This window comes from Pagrus pagrus (genome assembly GCF_965226575.1).
Source record: "Pagrus pagrus genome assembly, chromosome: 19".
Taxonomy (NCBI): Eukaryota; Metazoa; Chordata; class Actinopteri; order Spariformes; family Sparidae; genus Pagrus; species Pagrus pagrus.
In genome coordinates, this window is record NC_140203.1 from 1,594,401 (window position 1) to 1,613,773 (window position 19,373).

At 40.1% G+C, this 19,373-nt stretch overlaps 1 protein-coding gene across 1 annotated transcript; it reads left to right on the forward strand.

The window, feature by feature from the left end:
• The first annotated feature begins 46 nt into the window (after positions 1–46).
• tbca (tubulin cofactor a) lies at positions 47–12,309 on the forward strand. Its single transcript, XM_084383687.1, has 4 exons — positions 47–226; positions 7,720–7,825; positions 9,610–9,696; positions 11,703–12,309. Exons 1-4 carry the CDS (start codon positions 174–176, stop codon positions 11,781–11,783), a joined length of 327 nt encoding a protein of 108 aa, XP_084239813.1. The 5' UTR covers positions 47–173; the 3' UTR covers positions 11,784–12,309.
• Positions 12,310–19,373: the final 7,064 nt, after the last annotated feature.

Genomic DNA, 19,373 nt, shown 5'->3' on the forward strand with positions numbered 1-19,373 from the left:
CCCCTCCTGCAGCTGTCACTGTGATCCAAACACTCGATAATCATCCACTCCACCCGATCGATTTATCTGCGAGCAGCTTGTCAGCACTGACTTCCTCTCTCTGCACTGCGCTCACACGGTTAGCCTGTTAGCCACAGCACGCTAAAACTGAGTAATACACACTACCAGCAGCCATGGCAGATCCAAGAATACGGCAGATCAAGATTAAAACTGGCATCGTGAAGAGGTAAGGTAGACTTTTTGTGAAAGATGTATAAGCATGCCAAGGAAGCTACCTATAATAGCTACGTGAAGCTAAGGGAGGCGAGCTAACTAGCTTAGCCAGGCGGACAGGCTAGCTCCGCACCGCTCACGGAACAGGGTTTGTCGGAGGGGTTTTCGACTTTACTCCGGTGTTTCGCCGCGGCCTGTAGTCAGTCAGTTGAATGCTACGTTTCCTTTTCTTCTGTTTGCAGTGACTACACTGGCTAACACTTCGGCTGTGACACGAGCTCGCTGTGCTCGAAAAGATTGTATTATACTGTAAAAATGTGTTTTGTGTAACTTGAAGCGGGAGCTAACGGTGGTCAGCTGATGCTAGCTGTTAGCTAGTTAGCTGTTAGCTCAGAACATGATGCCTTTCTGGCTCGTCTCTGAGGTAACGGCTGCTGCATCGTCTCTCATGTGTGCTGCTGGAAGAGGTTCACTGAAACCTCGGTGCCAAGAACAGTTTCATCATATTGTTTTACTCACTTCAGTTGTCATAAATGTGGGAGATGACGCATAATTAGCTCCAGAGACGCTAACACTGAAAACTGTCGTTATTATCTTGGCAAATGTTACAAACTAACGTTTCCCTTCTGTATTGAGCACAGCCCTGCTCAGCTGTTTCTATCTCCATGTGACAAGCTTCCCCGTCTGCTCTGAAGTGATGGAGGACATTTGTGGTGATGTAGAAAATAACTGCGCAGTCATGTTACCACAATGGGAAAGTCTCCATCGTGTACTGCTACTGTTAACAAGGCCCAGGCAGCACAAAGACAGCAGCTCTACCAGTTTACTGTCACTGAGCACAACATGAGAACATGTACAGTGTGACATTTACCACACTTAAAGATGTCATTTTAATCCTTAATTGATTTGTAGTTACTAAGTTTAAAATTATGTGCATGACTTCATTAGACACATATTTTATATCGTGTTTTTTTATTACAAATATCTATATAATGTGTATTTATAACCAGAGAAGTACAGGATCACGTCATGGTACTTGTGGTCGATCTGTTGAGGAGGAAACATGTCTGCACTATTTTCAGATTTGTTTTAATGTGTTATAATTACATTATTCCCTCATTATTACCTTCCTGGAGACAGACTAGTTATGCAGTCATGCAGTTTGTTTAATTGTATGGGGATTTAGTTGGGAGTTGTCTCTTTTTAAATGATAAAGGACTACAGTTGGGGCCATTGGTAAACTTTGAGTGCTGAATGACCAGATAAAAACATCTATTAGGTGATGTAATGCAACGCAGTAGTCTTCCAGTAAATGCTATATTTTAAAACAAAAACTCACTCACACGGTGTCGCCAACAACTCAAAGTAGTACCACAAACTTATTATTAACATGTTACTTTTATTGGCCTGCTTTACAACATTAATAAGTAAATGAGGGCAGTAACTGGACATTTCCTTTATCCCAAACCAACTTCTTTAATATTGGATATCTTTCATTACCATGTAACAGCTGATGATTAAGTGTGTGTCTGACACTTTGAAATAACAGATGTAGCTACTAAATTTGGCCCACCTTATTTTTCACAAGCTTCTTTATCCAAACACTGAAGGTCCTGGTTCAAATCTATAAATTTGATCTTCTGAAATCATTAATATCCTGAAACTGACATGAAGCCATCGGTTAAAGAGATGTATCACTCTGTTGTACATGTTTGGACTACAAACTGAGTATAAACACCAGCAAACCTGACAGCAGCCGGTCATCAAGTTACACACAGAAACAACGTTCATTTTTACACCTTTTAATACGTGTCGCAATAGTTGTGTGCTAAAACATTTTTTTGCCAGTAAACTCAGCACAACACATTGAATGCTTTGCAGATTTAACTACAAAGTTACCTGACATTAAATTAGCTATGATGTGATCAGGACTGCAACTAACATGTATTTTAATTTTTTGATTAAATCTATATATTTATACCAGTGGATTTATGGCACTTTAGTAGAGCCCGACCAATATATTGGTTGCCAGATATAATAGAGATATAATAGAGATATAATTGACCTACGCAGATAAATCATGTCTATGTTCATGTTAACTTATATTTGCCGATACATGTCTTTCTTTTTCTCTTTTTTTCAGGTTATAATGAAAAAAATATTCCTGGAATAATTCATAGTTGTGGTTAATGAACAGATTGTTTCTGATAGATGTTTGTGAACTACTAAAACCAAAGATTACAACTACTGACAGTTTTATGTCCCGCTGTGTTCCCTCTGCCTCTTCACTGGTGTAGTTCTCCAGCTGGTGATGGATGTAGCTGAGGTATTTAATAAAATGGGAAAATGGCCTCCTATAGCACCAAGTAATAATGAATAGAGTCCAAACCTTTTGTTTTGTGCGTGACATCTGGACAGATTTGATTTGGGACAACACAAAGGATTGTTGATGTAGAACCTCTCAAGCTGCTGATCCAGTTTAAGATGGGCTATTAATAGAGCTCCATTACTAAACTTGGTACAAAGGCCAGATTTAGCATGCTGGAATAGAAAATACTGTAATATGATGATGTGTGGTGGGATAATGGGCTCAGTGTAGTAGTCTGTGTGATGGACTGAGAGGCAGACCTCTAATTCCCTCCTGTCAATGGAGATAATGTAATGTGCTATCGATTGTGTTTTGATGAGGGTCAGATTACAAACAGGCTCCCTGAGGTGGTAATGATGGCGGCTGGATAATGTCACAGAGTACACATGGTACAATAGATGTACTTCATCACCGAGTACTGTCCTTCATATCATTTTACACCAAAATAAGTGCCTTTATGCAGGTTTTTTTTTTTTTTTTAACGAAAGTGAACTGTAGGTAATCGACTCCTATCCCTCCTATTATTTTTTTTAATGTGTCATGGACGAAATTGATTGTGGGGAATTTTGACTTGAAAATGCTGCCTTGCCCTCTGATGTACAGTCCTGTGTTGGTTTCCTGATTTTATTTTTAATTTCCTAATACTGTCATCTAGGGTTGTTTTGGCTTCTTTGGAATTTTCATATTCCAAAGAATACTCAACTTATTAAATAACAACTTCCTGCACATTTCGTTCAAAACAGGAAGTGTTGCATATCTCCACATTGGTTTGTCCGAATGACATGAAACCCAGGATACTACTTCCCCATGAGCCCCTAAGGCTCTGTACAAAAGCTTGCCCGATGACCACCAGGTGGCGCTCTTTAAATTGAAGTATTTTATATCTCCACATCGGTTGGTCGGATTAACACAAAACTTGCTACACTCATTGCCAGTGCCCTCCTGAGGACATCTGTTGAAGGTTTTACCGATCCGTCACTAGGTGGCGCTCTGGTGCCAGTTTCATTAGGGCCCCAGCAGGTAACCTGCGATGTCCCTATTGTTTCTGTAGTGAGCAGCATTTTTCTTTGTCCGAAATGATCGCATTTTTCACTGCCTGAACATGGATGAAAACGCCATTTTATTTGACAAACACATTAGGCCTGGCCAAAAATTTTATAATCTATGCTCGTCCTGAACGTCCATCTCTAGGTGGCGCTATAATCAAGGAAAGTGTGTTTTGGCTTATAACTCCCATATACTTTGTCGCACATTCAAAAACCATATATCCACGCGCTCCCTGAATTCTGTTGAATCTCCTGATGTAGGCCATGCTAATTTGCAAGACTTGCTTTTTACGTTTTATATCTCTAAATATTTTTTTTTAATTTTTATTATTAATTTTTACATGTAAATATTAGCATGTTAGCTCAATAGCTTCCAGGTCATGTGACCAATTGACTCGAAGTCATGTTGGGATCATGTAACTTCACTGGCCGCATGAGATACACCTCTTGTTTTTACATTTTACATCTCTAAGTATTTTTTATTCATTTTTATATGTAAATATTAGCATGTTAGCTCAATAGCTTCCAGGTCATATGACCAATTGACTCAAAATCAGTGTGGGATCATGTAACTACACTGGCTGCATGAGATACGCCTCTTGTTTTCTCATTTTACATCTTTTCATATTTTTTATTAATTTTGCTCTGTGAGATGCTCTGTTTGTCTGCTGACCCGTTTTTTTTTTCTATAATCCAAAATATATCCACAATGCTGAATTATTCCTGAGCGGGAACGTCCTCATCGTCCTGTTCTTGCTCTCACCTGCCGAAACTAGCACTGTGTAGGACGGAGGTGGGTTTGGACAGACATGGTGACACAGACGTGCCAGGGGAGTTTCATAATAAAGGCGTGTCTTTAAATGACCCTTTCCCACTGAAGTCAGATGTTTGTGGGTGTTGAAAGGGTTATAGCTGTACTGATGCTTCTGAGGTTGAGTATCCTCTCCGGGCCTAAAGTACCACGTTGTCATGGAGCCTTAATCAAGCCGTTAGGTTTAAATGTACAGGATGTCATTGCTTTGTGTCTCTTCATAATCTCGTGTCCCTCCCCCTCCGTCTCTCCTTGTCCTCCCCTCTTGCCTCGCTCTCCCCCTCCTCTCTTTTTATATATTGGAGTTTAGAGGAAACCTGCCTGCTCTTTTAGCCGGGCCTATTTCCAGTGGCTTTTGCACATTCCAGTCAGTGCCTTTTCTGCCCTAGCGAGGCGGATGCCCTTAATAAAATGACAACAGTAATTTGCCTTTGTCATTCCGGTCCCAGCACAGACTACATCGCGGCTCAAAAATACAGTGCTGGAGGAGGCGGCCGAATGTGTGTGTCGGCTGGCTCTAATTCCCTTTTTTTCTATTTTCCACAGAGCTGCCTTTTCCATTAAGCCTGAGGTGGCAGGTCTATTTAAAACCAGCCACGACCCCACCCCTCATTCACAGCGCTCCAAGTCTGGGAGAAATAAGAAATTAACATCAGGACTGGAAGGGGAGGAATGGACATTTTGTTATTAGACTGTCCTTCAGTTTTATTCAAATTATTCCAGCCCTCCTTCCTCCATCTTTCCCCTCTCCTCGCCACCTTCTTTGACTCTAAACAGGTGACATCACTCACTCTGCATCAAGCGCGAGAGTGGAAGGCAGGAGCTGCGATTGCATATGGTGCCTGTTTAAAAGCTTCTTGATGGAGGCGTATTAGAACGAGTGGTAATTGACGTAAAATATGACAGAGTGCCGTCGGCTTCCTTGGCTAAGCAAGGAGCAGTGCAACACGGAGGGAAGGGTCTCCGGTAATGTGACTGATTAATGAAGGATCACTCACTTACGCACACACAGCTGATTTTATGAAAAATTAAATTTGTGTTGTCATTCCGACAAGCAGCCGCAGCCGGAAAAAGACTATTAGTTGGGAATCATTATCAATAGCGATATTTTCAAACTCCATTATGCCAATCAGGGTCAGAATCTGTTTAATAGATTTAGTTCCATTTGGCCCGTAATTGATAAATAATCAAAATTTATCAATGTACTGAAGCCCATTTTCACTAACAATCAAGGAAAAGAGGCCCATTTACCACCTGACTTGGTCCAAATTAGGGACCAAATTGATGATCAATTAATCTCTAAAAAGGACTGGTTGTGTGTGTGTGTGTGTGTGTGTGTGTGTGTGTGTGTGTGGATAAAGGAGTTAGATAAGCATGGTGATGAGATGTTAGCTAGAAGACATACATTTTTTTATGTGTGCCTGCTGCATGGTTACTCAACATGGAAAGGGTTGACTTACAGCAGACCTATTGAACTGGCGGCCCGTGGGCCAAATGCAGCCCTTTAAACACCCTGATTTTGGCCCTTCGATCATTTTATTAGTTCTGTCTGTTGCTCAGCACAAAGTACTTATTTCATTTCAAAGTTTCAACCCAGGCTGTTGAGAGAGGGAATTTATGATAATCAAACTGACAACTTAACGCAAAAGATACATTTTTTTAGATTGTCTGTACTGTTATATGTAATGCTTCTTTTAATATTATGAAAACTAATAAAGAAAGCAGGGCAACGCAGTAAAAACACATTTAAATTCGGAGCTTTACAGGTCAGACATGGGGAACATGAAAGTCCAGCCCCTTGGCACTTCAATCTTTTCAATTCTGGCCCTAAAACAGAAGTTGAATACGTCTGACTTACAGTATAAGTCTAATTTGCAACTTGTTACAGAAACATGTGAAAATGAATTCATTCTGACACACATTTATTTAAAAAGATATTGGTAAAAAATTAGGGGCGAGAATCTCTTTGCACCTCACTTTTCAACTCCAAGTTTTCCACTTTCACACCAAAATTAGCGCATATGTGCAGATTTTTTAAATGCAGGTAAACCCACTGAAAATAGGTGCTGTTTGTTGTTCAGACTGCATCCAGCAGACGTTAAAGTTGTTTTAATAAGTCTCAATCAATAAAAATCTATATTAGATGCATCGTTTTTTCCGGAGCTGATATCGGGACTTGCTGAGGAGTGAGACACTTAAACCTAGCAAGTATCGATCGTTTAAATAAACGTGAATGTACTTCCATTATCTTTGCCCACGCTCACCAAAACTCAAGAAGTAGCCTGGCTTAACACGTAAACATGATGTTTCCCATGTTCACGTGTTCGGTTTCAGCATCCAGTTGGTTCATCGATAACAAACATCCAGCTCGGTCTCACCACGTTGTTAAAGGCTTTTTCAAATTTCAGATTTTTGACTTTTCTGCATCGAGACGTAATCTTTCAAGAAAGAATTGGGACACATGTAAGAAGACTTTCGGTTGAAGCTCATCAGTGTGTTATTTTCATTCTCGATTAATCTGTCGGTCATTTTGTTGATTAATCGATCAGTTGTTTGAACCAGAAAGTGGTGAAAATCTGTGTTGTCCTCAAATGTCTTAAAAAAAGATATTCAGTTTACTGTCATAGAGGAGGAAAGAAACCAGAAAATATGCACATTTAGAACAAACGGATGAATAGATTATCAAAATAATTGTAATAATTGACAACTAATCTGTTGACAACTGCAGATGCTTTTGCGTATTTGTATTTCATGGGATAATTATTATTAAGTGTAAAGTAGCTACTAAATTTTAATATTTAGTGTAAAGATTAAGGTTTGTTCCATACATATTTTTTTTATGTCAGATAAGCATTATAAAATCAGATTTCCAGCGACATTTTTAAATATGCTGCTACATCCCATCCTGAGTGTCTTTAGATCAAAGTGTGCTCTCTATACAAGTTAAATTTAAAGTGTAATCGAAGGCTGATCTGTTGGATGTCAGCGCTGTGTGTAGCAGGACTGATGTGTTGGCTGCTTGTTATTGAGGTGTGTGTCTTTCCATCCTGTGGGAGATGATCTCGGTGCGTCCCCTCAGTCAGACAAACGTTGGACAGAATGAGGATAGATGGCCTCGTCTGTAAAAGGTGACCATCACGGCTCGCCTTTTCATGCTCGGGCCTATATTATCCGTCTGGGAGGCTGTGCATTTATGTTTCGTGTTTGATGGAACAACACTGTGTCACTGCCTTTAACTGTGAACCGTCTTGTCCTCTCTTCCCGTTCACGGCGTCTTGCAGGCTGGCCAAAGAGGAGATTGCGTACAAAAACGAGGCAAAGCAGCAGGAGGAGAAGGTCGAGCGCCTGAAAGCAGAGGCAGGAGATGAGTACGTCATCAAGAAACAGGTATGTGTGTCTCGTGTTTTTGCCTCTTTGATACTTAAACAATTATGTGTAATCTTAATGTGAAAATCTCTGCGTTAGTCTTTCATCTCAGCCACGGAGTGAAGGGGTTTTGCTCTCCCGTAGTCAGGAAGTGAATGCTATCTTGATGATTTGAGTGGCCCCTCATTCATGTAATGAGGTCAGTCCACAGTGATAATGAAGAATTAGGTTTTGAGAGGAGAATCATTAGTGATTTTGTAATTTGCTTGATGCAGATGTAATTATATCATGTTACTTTAGAGGAGTTTGATAATTACTGACACATGCTGGTAATTTAGTGTCCCTAACCTCCTCTCCATTCTCAGTCACTGTGCCTGCAGCCCTTCATCTTCTGCCTGTGTATTAGAGACACTATAGGCTCTGAAAATCGGTCAGACGCACGTGCTGCTAGCTTGTCTTGATACCATCTTAAACACTGACTTTATCTTTGTGGAGAGAAACTGAAATACGAGGATTTGGACGGGCTCATCGCTCTGATTATTCACCCTGAGTGATGGATTCCTGGTTTTGAGAAATGTCTCAATACTCACATTCATTTAGTTGAAGCTTTGACCAAATACGTGAAAAAATGACATTCCCATCAGCCTCTGCTGGAGACAGGTCTCTGTAAAGATGTGGTGAAAGAATAGTGAAAATAACCGTCACATTAGTTGCAGCCCTGATTCTGGCTTGGTCCACCAGAACTGCTCCACACTTCCTCCAGCAGCAGTACTGGTCCCAGTTCATTTTAATTTCCCTTCCCCATGCTGCAGGCCGAGCGGGCAGCGCTCCTGATTATGTTTACTGGTAACATTAAAATTCAGAGTGTGTTTTGTTTTGTTTGCTCATTCATAGAGCGGCGGCTCGGGCTGAGCAGCAGGCTTGGCTGGTGTTAAATGTGGAGATTGGGAGGCCAGATGGATTATGGTTGGAGATGAGAGGTCTGAGGCAGGATGGATTACAGGTTTTTATTTTAATGGAATCAATACGCTGTAAGTGTCGTCTTTATCCAGCGCTGATGGGATCATTCCACTGCACTGGGAGGGCACCGTGACTTTTCTCTGTTTCTACAGAGTCTGCCTCACCTTGTCACATCTAGACGGCAACCAACTCGACTAGTTGTCTTTCGGCGTGTCAGTTAGTCTGCCAGCCTGCCTGCCTGTGTATGAGTTCATCTGCGAGTGCCTGTTGGTGTGCACAGCCGTGAAATGTACACGTGTGTCGCTGCGTCCATGTTGTGGCTTTCCAGCTCGACAGAGGGCGAGGTGAGGAAGCATCTGTCATGAGTGAGTGTGTCTGACAGCGTTAGCCAACTCTTCTCTGCTCTTTAGGGTGCCAGCTGGGGGAATTCCACATTAGCTGCGGCTGTGAAAGTTCCCCAGGCTTTAACACAGTCTCACTCCAGGCGTAGTAATACCTCTTTACGCCTGATCACAGTGCCCTCAGCTCAGGGTTTCTTCATTTATCCAGGTGTGCAGTCAGATCGAGGTGGTCCCCTGCTGCCCAACTCCCTGCCCGATCGATAACTCAATAACATTTTTCATAGCGCCGGCTTGTTGGGAGATGTTAACCACAGCAGAGCATGTGGGACACCCTGCACTGTTACTGTGAGGAGCAAGGCTGCAGCCAATGAATATGCCTGTTTCTAGCTGTTTGAAATAATGCTCTATACTTGGAAAACATGTTGAAAAGTGATCACAGGAGCAGTGATGGGGGTAAGTTACTTACTAAAGGTGGTGACGGCACTGCTGTGGTCTGTGTTTCAGTTGGAGGTGTTGCAGGAGTCCAAGATGATGATCCCCGACTGCCGCCGCCGTCTGGCCATCGCACACGCAGATCTGCTTCAGTTAATAGTGAGTAACACTTGTGTAAAAAAAAAACTTTTTCATGTCACAACAGGACAAAAGTGTATTTTATTTTGTTACTGTGACTATTTCATGGCCTTACAGGGTGTACTTGTGTTTGTAGGATATCACTGACTCATGGTGACAAAAATAACTACTTGCCGTTAAATGAACCTAAACCTCAGCTTGTGTTTACACAAAGTAGGGTTCTCCCAGACCATCGACATGTGCACCTATTGGTCCTTTGTGTTCCTGTTGTTTATCTAAGAGTAAATTAACCAAGCTGAACTACGCTCAACCCAGTGCTCATCGGTGTTAGTATGAGAGGGTAAGCACTGCTCATAGGGCTGCTCATGTATAGATATTATACAGTTTATAATATGAGACTATACTCACAATTAGTAATTATTTGTTTTTCACTTGATTGTATGCACTCATATCCCAATAACACATTATGAGTAGTGTATTCCTTCTTAGATGTTGGATTTATGGAGATATGACACAATGTTGTCGTTTGCTGGTTTTAATGGCTGCATTACAGTAATGTGATGTCATTTTCTGACTGCTGTACTTGTTTTAGTACTCGTCTTTACCCACTTAGTCATTATATCCACATTACTGATGATTATTGATATAAAAAAAATCTCATTGAGTTCGTACAAATAGTCGTCTCTACAATATCTATCGAGGTATCTGGTCAAAAATATTTTGATATTAAATTTTGACATTTTTTTGTCAACATTTATTAAGTGCTTCAGAGGAAATCGCATAGCCTGTATGAAATCATCAAACAGGTTACCTGTCTTGTCTACCTACGTACCTGTCTGTCTGCATACACTCTGCCCGCTCACTCAGTGCGTACGACCGGAGTCTTCAGTGAACGCTTGAGCCGATCATGGTTATTATCAGATAAGCGGTGGTGACGTCACCAGCGCCTTTCTGAAAAGTTCATTTTCAACTTGGGGCGGCTGCACAAAAAAGGCGTAGCACTCAGCACGCGAGGTGGCCGCCTGCTGCTGCAGACGCTCGCTCTTCATTAGAAACAATTGAAAAAACGATGCTGGCGGTCAGAAAGAAGCTCTACGTGGACACGGGCCCTAACGCATCCTCCAGCTAGCCAGCGAGGGCCACAGGGCAGCAGGTGTAGTGAGGCGGTGCAGCTTGCTCTCGCTGGCTTCCAACAAATAATCAACTTTAAAGGAACTGAATTGTGAAGTGTATTTACTCATAATCAGAAGTATTAAAACAAGGTGACAGACGCTGAGTCGTGACATATTATTGTTGTTTAAAGTTGCTACGCGTCCTCGGGTTCTCGCTCAGGTCCAATCAGGACCCCAGCTCCACCCTCTCGTCCAAATATGGTCACTTCTGGTTCCAAAAAATGTATGCTGAAGTATGACATGTTACACCAATTAGCCATTTTTAGGTCCATACAACCAGAGTGTGCCTCCAGGACTTGAGCTGCTGTGAGAAGCAAACACAAGCATGCGTGTCTCTGGGTCATCTTCATTAATGCAGAGCAGTGTGCTGCTGTGAGTCACTCACATGAGAGCTGAGCGGCAGGCAGAGGGAGCTAACCTGGAATTAGCCACATGTCCTCTTCCCTATCACTCGTCCTCCCCTGTTTCTGCCTTCAGACAAACATGCACATATGCACACGCTCATCACCGCTCATTAGCGGGGCTGTCACCGCGGTGACCACCACAGGAGCTCACACACACACTTGATTAAAGGACGTGGACACCATACAGCTACGTTATCGCCCGCTCCAACCTCCAACGGCTAAATTTGGATCAGGGTAATGTGATACTGACTGAAGTTTGACCTCGGGCATTAAGTTTTATCATGACAGACAGCTTGGTTCAGATATTTTTAAACTCACAGTGATGTATAAAAGTTGTGGATTTATTCTGAAGTATGTAGCTGTAGTTGATCATTTTTGGTGTAGTAGATGGCAGTACTCTGCTCAGAGTGCAATAAAACCAAACCTCGTGTGTGTGTTTGTGTCTTTGCAGGAAGCAGAAGAGGATTTGGCTGAATCAGAGGAGTACAAAGGGGCCAGAAACATATTGGACTCAGTGAAGCTTGAAGGATGATTTCTGATCTGTTTCTGTTCTCACTGTGAGATTCACTCGCTTTAAATGTCCATTCCTTTTCGTCAGGCCCTGTTGGCAGCCGCCGAGGCAAACTGAATCCATTCAAAGTCTCTGTTGATGTAATTATTTCTACTGTTTACTGTTAACGTGCCACCACGTTTGTTCACGCCTCTCCTGTGTGTGAAATCCCACCTGAACACGTTTTAGGAGTGGAGTGGGTTTTTTTTCTTAAGATTTTATTCGTCATACTAAAACACTCAACACTCGACTTAATACACATGATTAAACCCACACACACACACACACACACACTTGTCTATTGTCTTTTCTGCAATTATGACTTGATTTATTGAGAAACTACAGAAGCTCTGCTCTTTTAGTTTTGCATTCGTTTTCTATGAATCTGAGTTGGACCTTTAATGCCTCTAAGCACTGACCAGAGCTGCAATTAATGATTATTTTCACTGTTTGAGTTTTCTTTTGATTAATTGTTAAGTTGTGACAGAGAAGTAAAAAATAACCACCACCAGTGTCCTCAGCTTGTTTTGTGTGTCTGAAACATAAATGCATCCAAACTAAAACGATGTCAGAAGGCTGGAACGCAGCACATTCTAACATTTGGAATATTATTATATGATATTGTTTTTTTTTGTTTTTTTTTAAGATTATTTTTTAGGAGTTTAGCCTTTTTTAGACAGGAAAGCCGTCAGTCGTACAGGACCCGAGCCGCTGATGTGAGACTATACATCGTCTTATATTTTTTATTAATCGTGATGTGACTTAAAAGTCCAAATTGAAGGAAAATGTATTTTTCAGTCTCATTCTCAACTCCTCAAATATTGACGTTTTGGGACGGTGTCCAAACCGACCTTCAAACTCCAAAGTGTCGGTGTTTGACGAGTTGGGAATTCTCAAAAAAATGGACCTTTTCCTGGTTTCAAAGCAAAAAAATTATATAATTTCTTCTACAGTTTCCACGTAGCTCTGTGTACATGTAAGTCAACCGGCAGTCCAGTTATGTTTTCTGGTCCATAATATTCCTCAGGTACGTTGAAAAATTTCAACTTCTGCGTCTTTTGGACAGATCGTACGCCAAAGTCTTTATAAGGAAGTCTCTTCAAACGGCAGCCATCTTGTCAATGCCCTGGGCAGTTATCCCGGACTAACTGAATGTCCTGTCCTGAATATGAGGGCGACAGTACAGTAAAAACGCTTCTACTGTTTGGTGACGTTGCCCCAAAATAAGATTTAAAACGCCTAAAAGGTTCAAAAAAAGAAGAATGGTAATGTTGCAGTTATTCACAGTTACAGATTTTTTCATGTCTCCAACCCATCGATCCCATTCTTGTGAACGCGATATCTCAAGAACACATTGAGGGAATTTCTTCAAATTTGGTAAAAAAAATAAAAATAAAAAATCTGTCCATAACTCAAGAACTACAAATATAAATGTCTAATAGGATAAAACGATGAAGTTGTGACTTTGACATCCAAAAGGTCAGAGGTTAAATTGACTGTGACGCTATATTATTCTGCTAAATATGTTCTGGACATTAATCAGCGCCACAGCTCTGCAACAGGAACTAGACTGGAGGCATAAAACCACGATGCAGTAATTCTACTTTAATGTTATTTTACATTACACGTGCAAATTCAGTCTGTTTTTGTAATTTTATGGATATTTTCATGTGTTGAAAAAATACAGGGAACATCTGTAAAATATAAACAGGAAAATAATGTGAAATTATAGATTATTTTACAGTGATAACGACTCGTACGTATAAAACAGAAAATTGAATTTTCTTTTTTTCATGGAGACGTAAATATCCATCCGTAAAGAAGTGCACTTCCTGTCGTTGAACACTAGGGGCGTAAACCAGCGTGACAACCGTGGACGTGTATACGTAGACGCCACGTTGACTCGCTGGATCATATGTTGTCGTCGCCGCCATATTGGATGTGGCATTGCTGAATCAGTCTGTTGTGTTTAGTGTGAATTAAACTGCTACTCTTCATTTTTAAGAGGAAACAATCCCTTCACTTGTTGTTTAATGATCGTCATTATTATAACTTAAATGATTATAAATCGTTGAATAAAGAAACGATGAATCAAAACCAGTTAAATGTAAACGTTTAAACCCTCAGTTTACAGGGCCGACCTGCCGCATCCAATATGAAGATATACATTCAGTGTGGCGTCTACGTATATACGTCTATGATGACGACGAGGCGTCGTCATTAAATCAACTTCACTGATGATTATTTATCAAAAATCTCCAACAGTCGTCTACATTATTGTCACAATATCGATATCGAGGTACGTGTGAAAAATATATATTGTGATATTTGATTTTGTTTTGAGGAGATCTCAAACTATCAACATGTTTTTAAAGTCTTATCTCCCTAGTTTGACATAAAACTTGTCGATTATAAAAAATAAATTGTAGCGTTTATAATTTTCTTTCAATCAACTAACAGATTAATAAACTGGTGGTTTCAGGATTAACACAAACTGCTGTAACTGACCTGCTGCTGGTGACTGTTGTATCATCCTGATACAGAGACAGCTGCTGTCTGTGACACCTGTCAGTCAGCTGACAGGTGAAGCTGTCTGTCCCTCTGTCTGTCTGTCTGTCCCTCTGTCTGAGTCTGTCCCTCTGTCTGTCTGTCTCTCTGTGAGTCTGTCTGTCCCTCTGTGAGTCTGTCCGTCTGTGAGTCTGTCTGTCTGTCTGTCCCTCTGTCTGTCTGTGAGTCTGTCTGTCTGTCTGTCTGCCTGTCTGTCTGTCCCTCTGTCTGTCTGTCCCTCTGTCTGTCTGTCTCTCTGTGAGTCTGTCTCTCTGTCTGTCTGTCTGTCTGTCCTGCAGCTCCCACATCTATTATCCTAAAACTAAGCGGGTCTTTCCTAAATAGTCAGACTAATAAATGAACTCAGACAAATTAAAGGTTGCATTTGACTTGATCCTTATTTTACAGATTTCGATAATTATCGGGATCACCCCGAAGTCTCATTAGCGCCCTAATGAGGCGCTGCTACTCCGTGGCATCTACCCCGCTCCATCTCGTTAAGGAAATCGCTCTTCAATGCTGATTATTTTATTTGGAGGTATAATTATATTTCTTTCGGATAAATCACGGCCTAATCGAGTCCGTGCAGAGGGCAGCGGCGCTAATTGAGGCATGAGATGCGGCGGCGGGGCGCTGCAGCTGGGCGGATGTGACCGGAGGACCCGGGCACGCTGCTCACTCCTCTCCGCGTGGAGACACTGGAGGAGGATTCAAGTACAAAATACTACCTCATAAAATACTCTGTAGGCAAATATTTGACTCCAGTAAAAATATGCGTATTATCCTAACTTAATTAAAGTAGCCTATCAAAATAAAAGCACTGATGAGGCAGCAGAATGGCCTCTTTATTTCTGATGCAGAAACATGAGAGCAGCATCATAATGTTAAAAATATTTTATAAGCTGATCACGTTTTTTTTTGCGTTTAAACGCTTAAAAATACTTCTGCATTCAGATATTTTACTTCAGTTGAAATATGAGTATTATCCTAACTTACTTAAAGTAGCCTATCAAAATAAAAGCACTGATAAGACAGCAGGATGCCCTCTTTCATGTAGGTGTCATATACTGAATACAGTAACATTAGATTTTTGTCACTAATGCATAAAGTTAAAGCAGCATGTCTAACGATGTGTCTGGTGGAGGTTGTAGATATTCTGATCTGTTGAACTGAATCATATTTTTGCTTTAAAACTCAACATTCAAACATTTTACTCAAGTAAAAATATTGTCAACTTAATTTACTCTATTAGTGTCACGATGAGAGCAGCAGAAAGCCCCTACAGGAAGTGATTGTATTTACTCTGTAATTAGATTTTTGTTACTGATACATAAAAGTTAAAACCCCCTTTTTAATTTAGCAGCTGGTGGAGGTTGTAGATAGTTTACTCTTATTTAACTGTGTTAAAATATTAAAACTCAAATATTCAAGTAAAAGTGTGAATGTACTGTTGGCTAAAGTATCAAAATAAAAGCACTCATCAGGCATCAGAATGGCCAACTTCAGGAAGTTGTAGTACTAATACTACTCTATAATTCTTATAATCTTTGTTATTAAAGTATTTTTAATGCTGCAACACAATTTCTTACTGTTTTACTTTGTTTACATGTGGCGGACCCTGCCACCTTTCTAGCTTCAGACAGTGTTCTGGGACCTTATTTTCCTCTGAGAGCAGCTCGTTTATTCACTGATGGAAACAGTTTGTATTATTACCTCATTAATATTGTAAATATCAAAATGCTGAGTTTGAATTTCTTCTCTAAAACTACGGCGTGCTCCTTTAAGAGAAGTGTGGAAGTACTATCAGCTAAGTGTCAAAATAAAAGCACCCCGGCAGCAGAATGGCTCCTTTCAGGAAGTTATTATAGCTGCAATATAATCAGGTTTTATTACTAATGCATAAAGGCTGAAGCAGCTTTTATAGCTGGTGAGTTTGGCGGATGCTTTTTATTCTATTGAATTTTATCATATTTCATAAATTGATCACGTTTTTGCTTTAAAACTTTTAATCTGAAAAGGTCTGTAGTAACTGTAGGTGTCAGATAAATGTAGTGGAGTATAAAGTACAATATCATCTTTGTGTTTGATGGACTAGAAGTGTAAAACACCACAAAATATTAATACTAGTAAAGTAAAAGTGCACGAAACTCAAAATTCTACTCGAACAAAGTACTTGAGTATTTAGTTACTTTCCTCCATCATACTGGGTCGTCTATGTAACTAACTTGGAGTATTACTCACACTCTACTCTCTTTTTAATACTTTATTGCTGTTTTATCATGTTTTATATGATTATTTACTTCAGAGTATCGTCCATGTCTGTACTGCATTACAACACATCATTAACATACTTATTACGCATTATAATACGTCTGTAGCTCTTTGTACAATAGTTTTAAACACTTGTGAATATTTGTAAAGCTTTAAGAATTATGAACATTCATAAGTGCTGGTAACTATGATAATACGCTGCAATAGGCAGATTATAACACATAAGTATGTTTATGATGTGTTATAATGCATTAAACGCTTCACAGACGGTGTTACTGCACATTTCTACACTAAATTATACAATTACATTAATAAATAATTAAAGAATAGACTCAGACAGAAGATGAGGGAGGTTACAGGAGACTCCAGCCTTTTGTTTGATCTCTGACTGTAGATGTTAATTTTTCATGTCCACGTGTTCTCAGAACCAACAGCTTCAACCTCTTTACCTCCAACATCAGCTGATTGACCTGCTGTGAATCATCAGCTCTCCTTAACTGAGCCTCAAATGAACGTAGTGGCCTGTATGTAACCTCAGAGCGAGATTTACCCTCCATCTGTCTAATAATGTCAGGGAACGATGACAAGACGTTACACATGAGACCTGTGGAAGGTAACTGAGTACATTTACCTCAAATTGTACTTAAGTATCTTAATTTTAAGTTCTTTTATCGTCTACTTCATGACAGTTTAGAGGGAAATAATGTACTTTTTTACTCTGCAGCAACATTTAATTGGCAGCTGAGCTCCTTTGCAGAAGAAGTTCTTAATAACTTATAATGAGCGTATAGAGTAATGTGTATTTATATAGTAAATTAGACCAGCACACAGTAAAATGGGTAAAAAGAGCTCTGCAGCTGACGACTGCATTAAAAATAATCCTAAAAATAGAGCATTTGTACTTTTACTCCGAGAATCTGAATATTTCCCCAAAAACTCATTTTGTTGTTAATTTACTGATTCTAAGTTTATTTATATAAAAAAAGCCTAAAACAGCTTTTTAAACTTAAGTAGGCTACTTTCATTTTGTGTTATTTTATCTTCTACTTCACGACAATTCAGAGGGAAATATGGTACTTTTGACTGTTTTCACGTTTATTTAGATTAAAAACATGTTAAATCAGCTTTAAAGCTCTTAATCTGAAAGGGTCTGGTGTCAGATAAATGTATATTATATTGTCTCATGAAATAACATAGAAGAGATTCTACTTGAATACAGTAATAGAGTATTTAGTTACTTTTCACCATCATAGTGGGGCTTCTTTGTCGTTAATTTGAAGTATTACGTTATTTCTCAAACTGCTTCGACCTCTTCAGATGCTGTTTACATGTTGATGCGTCAGTAATATCCACATTTAAAGTCACACTGATGGAGGCCATTTTGCCTTCACAGTGAGTACTTCTACTTTAATACTTAAGTACTACATGTGCTGATGATAGCCGATTTATGCACTTTAACTCCAAGAATCTGAATGTTTCTTCGAATACTCATTTTGTTGAGAATTTACTCGTTTAAATTTGATTTATATTAAAAATCACTAAAAACAGCATGGAGATCGGTGACAGGTGACAGTTTTCCGCAGATTTCCGCTCTTCTCTGCATCTAAAGTTGATGAAACTTTGGCTGCAGGACGCAGAGCAGCCCGCTGTGGTTTGCAGCTGAGTCTCCCTCTTCCTCCTCCTCCTCCTCCTCCTCTTCCTCAGCACAGTAACTTATTACTCCCTAATCCCCGCAGACTGTCACCAAATCAGCTGCATGAAACAAGAATCTCATTTGTTAAACTGGAGCTCGTGCAGATGGAAGATCGATTGTTTTTCTCCTCAGAAATCTCTAATTGAGTGAAAACAGGCTGCGGATCACAGGGAGGGAGAAATGTCCCCTGTGCTGGTCTGGAGAGGCCGCACTGTAACCGGGAGGTCACGGGTTCGAGTCCCGCTCTGCCCCAAAACAATCACACACACACGGATCCCAGCTTTCCCACCGTTTACAGTATCATAGTTTAATGTGTGTTTTTTTTTTTCTTCAGTTTTTATTAAAAGTCACTCCTCATCTCCACAACGCGTGAAAATGTCTGCTTTCCACTCAGATGCACCGCATTAACCCGCAGGGGGCGAATTTGTTTGTCTATTTTTATTTTCTATCATGGAGGAGATGGATGAGAGGGAGAGAGGCTGCAGCTCACTGTGGCTGTGTTTACACTAATTACACACACACACACACACACACACACACACACACACACACACACACACACACACTATTGACACTGCTAAGTGAAAAGATGCCTTTGAATTAGTCGAACAAAAACACTGAATCTATCAGGAGCCTCCAATGAGAGGAATTTAACTCAGATTGATCTCAGCTGATAATAAAAATAATAATAATAAATACGTGTCCCTGAGTCTATACTTTATACTTTATTATCCAAATAAAGCCTGAAATCTGGCAAGATCCAATCTACACCAACGAAAACAGCTAAATAATAGATAAAATGACAGACAGCCAGAGCTTTTTAAAACAACCACCAAAAAAAAAACATTATTAAAAATACAACTATGTTCCCTTTAATTCGGCTTGTAACAAATAAAGGAAATGTCTTTTAAAAAATCAGATAAATTAACATTTATTTGTCAGTTTTTAGGCCCTTTAAACGCCCCCTCATCCTCCTCATCCTCCTCATCCTCCTCTCTCTCTGCGTTGTTTGGGTTAAATGTTAAATATGAGCTCGTTGTCGGATGTTTGTGCAGCTATAA

Coding starts and splice junctions, on each gene's coding strand:
- tbca (XM_084383687.1), top strand. CDS start 174: ATGGCAGATCCAAGAATACGGCAGATCAAGATTAAAACTGGCATCGTG. Junction 227..7,719: donor AAAACTGGCATCGTGAAGAG/GTAAGGTAGACT, acceptor GGCGTCTTGCAG/GCTGGCCAAAGAGGAGATTG. Junction 9,697..11,702: donor CAGATCTGCTTCAGTTAATA/GTGAGTAACACT, acceptor GTGTCTTTGCAG/GAAGCAGAAGAGGATTTGGC.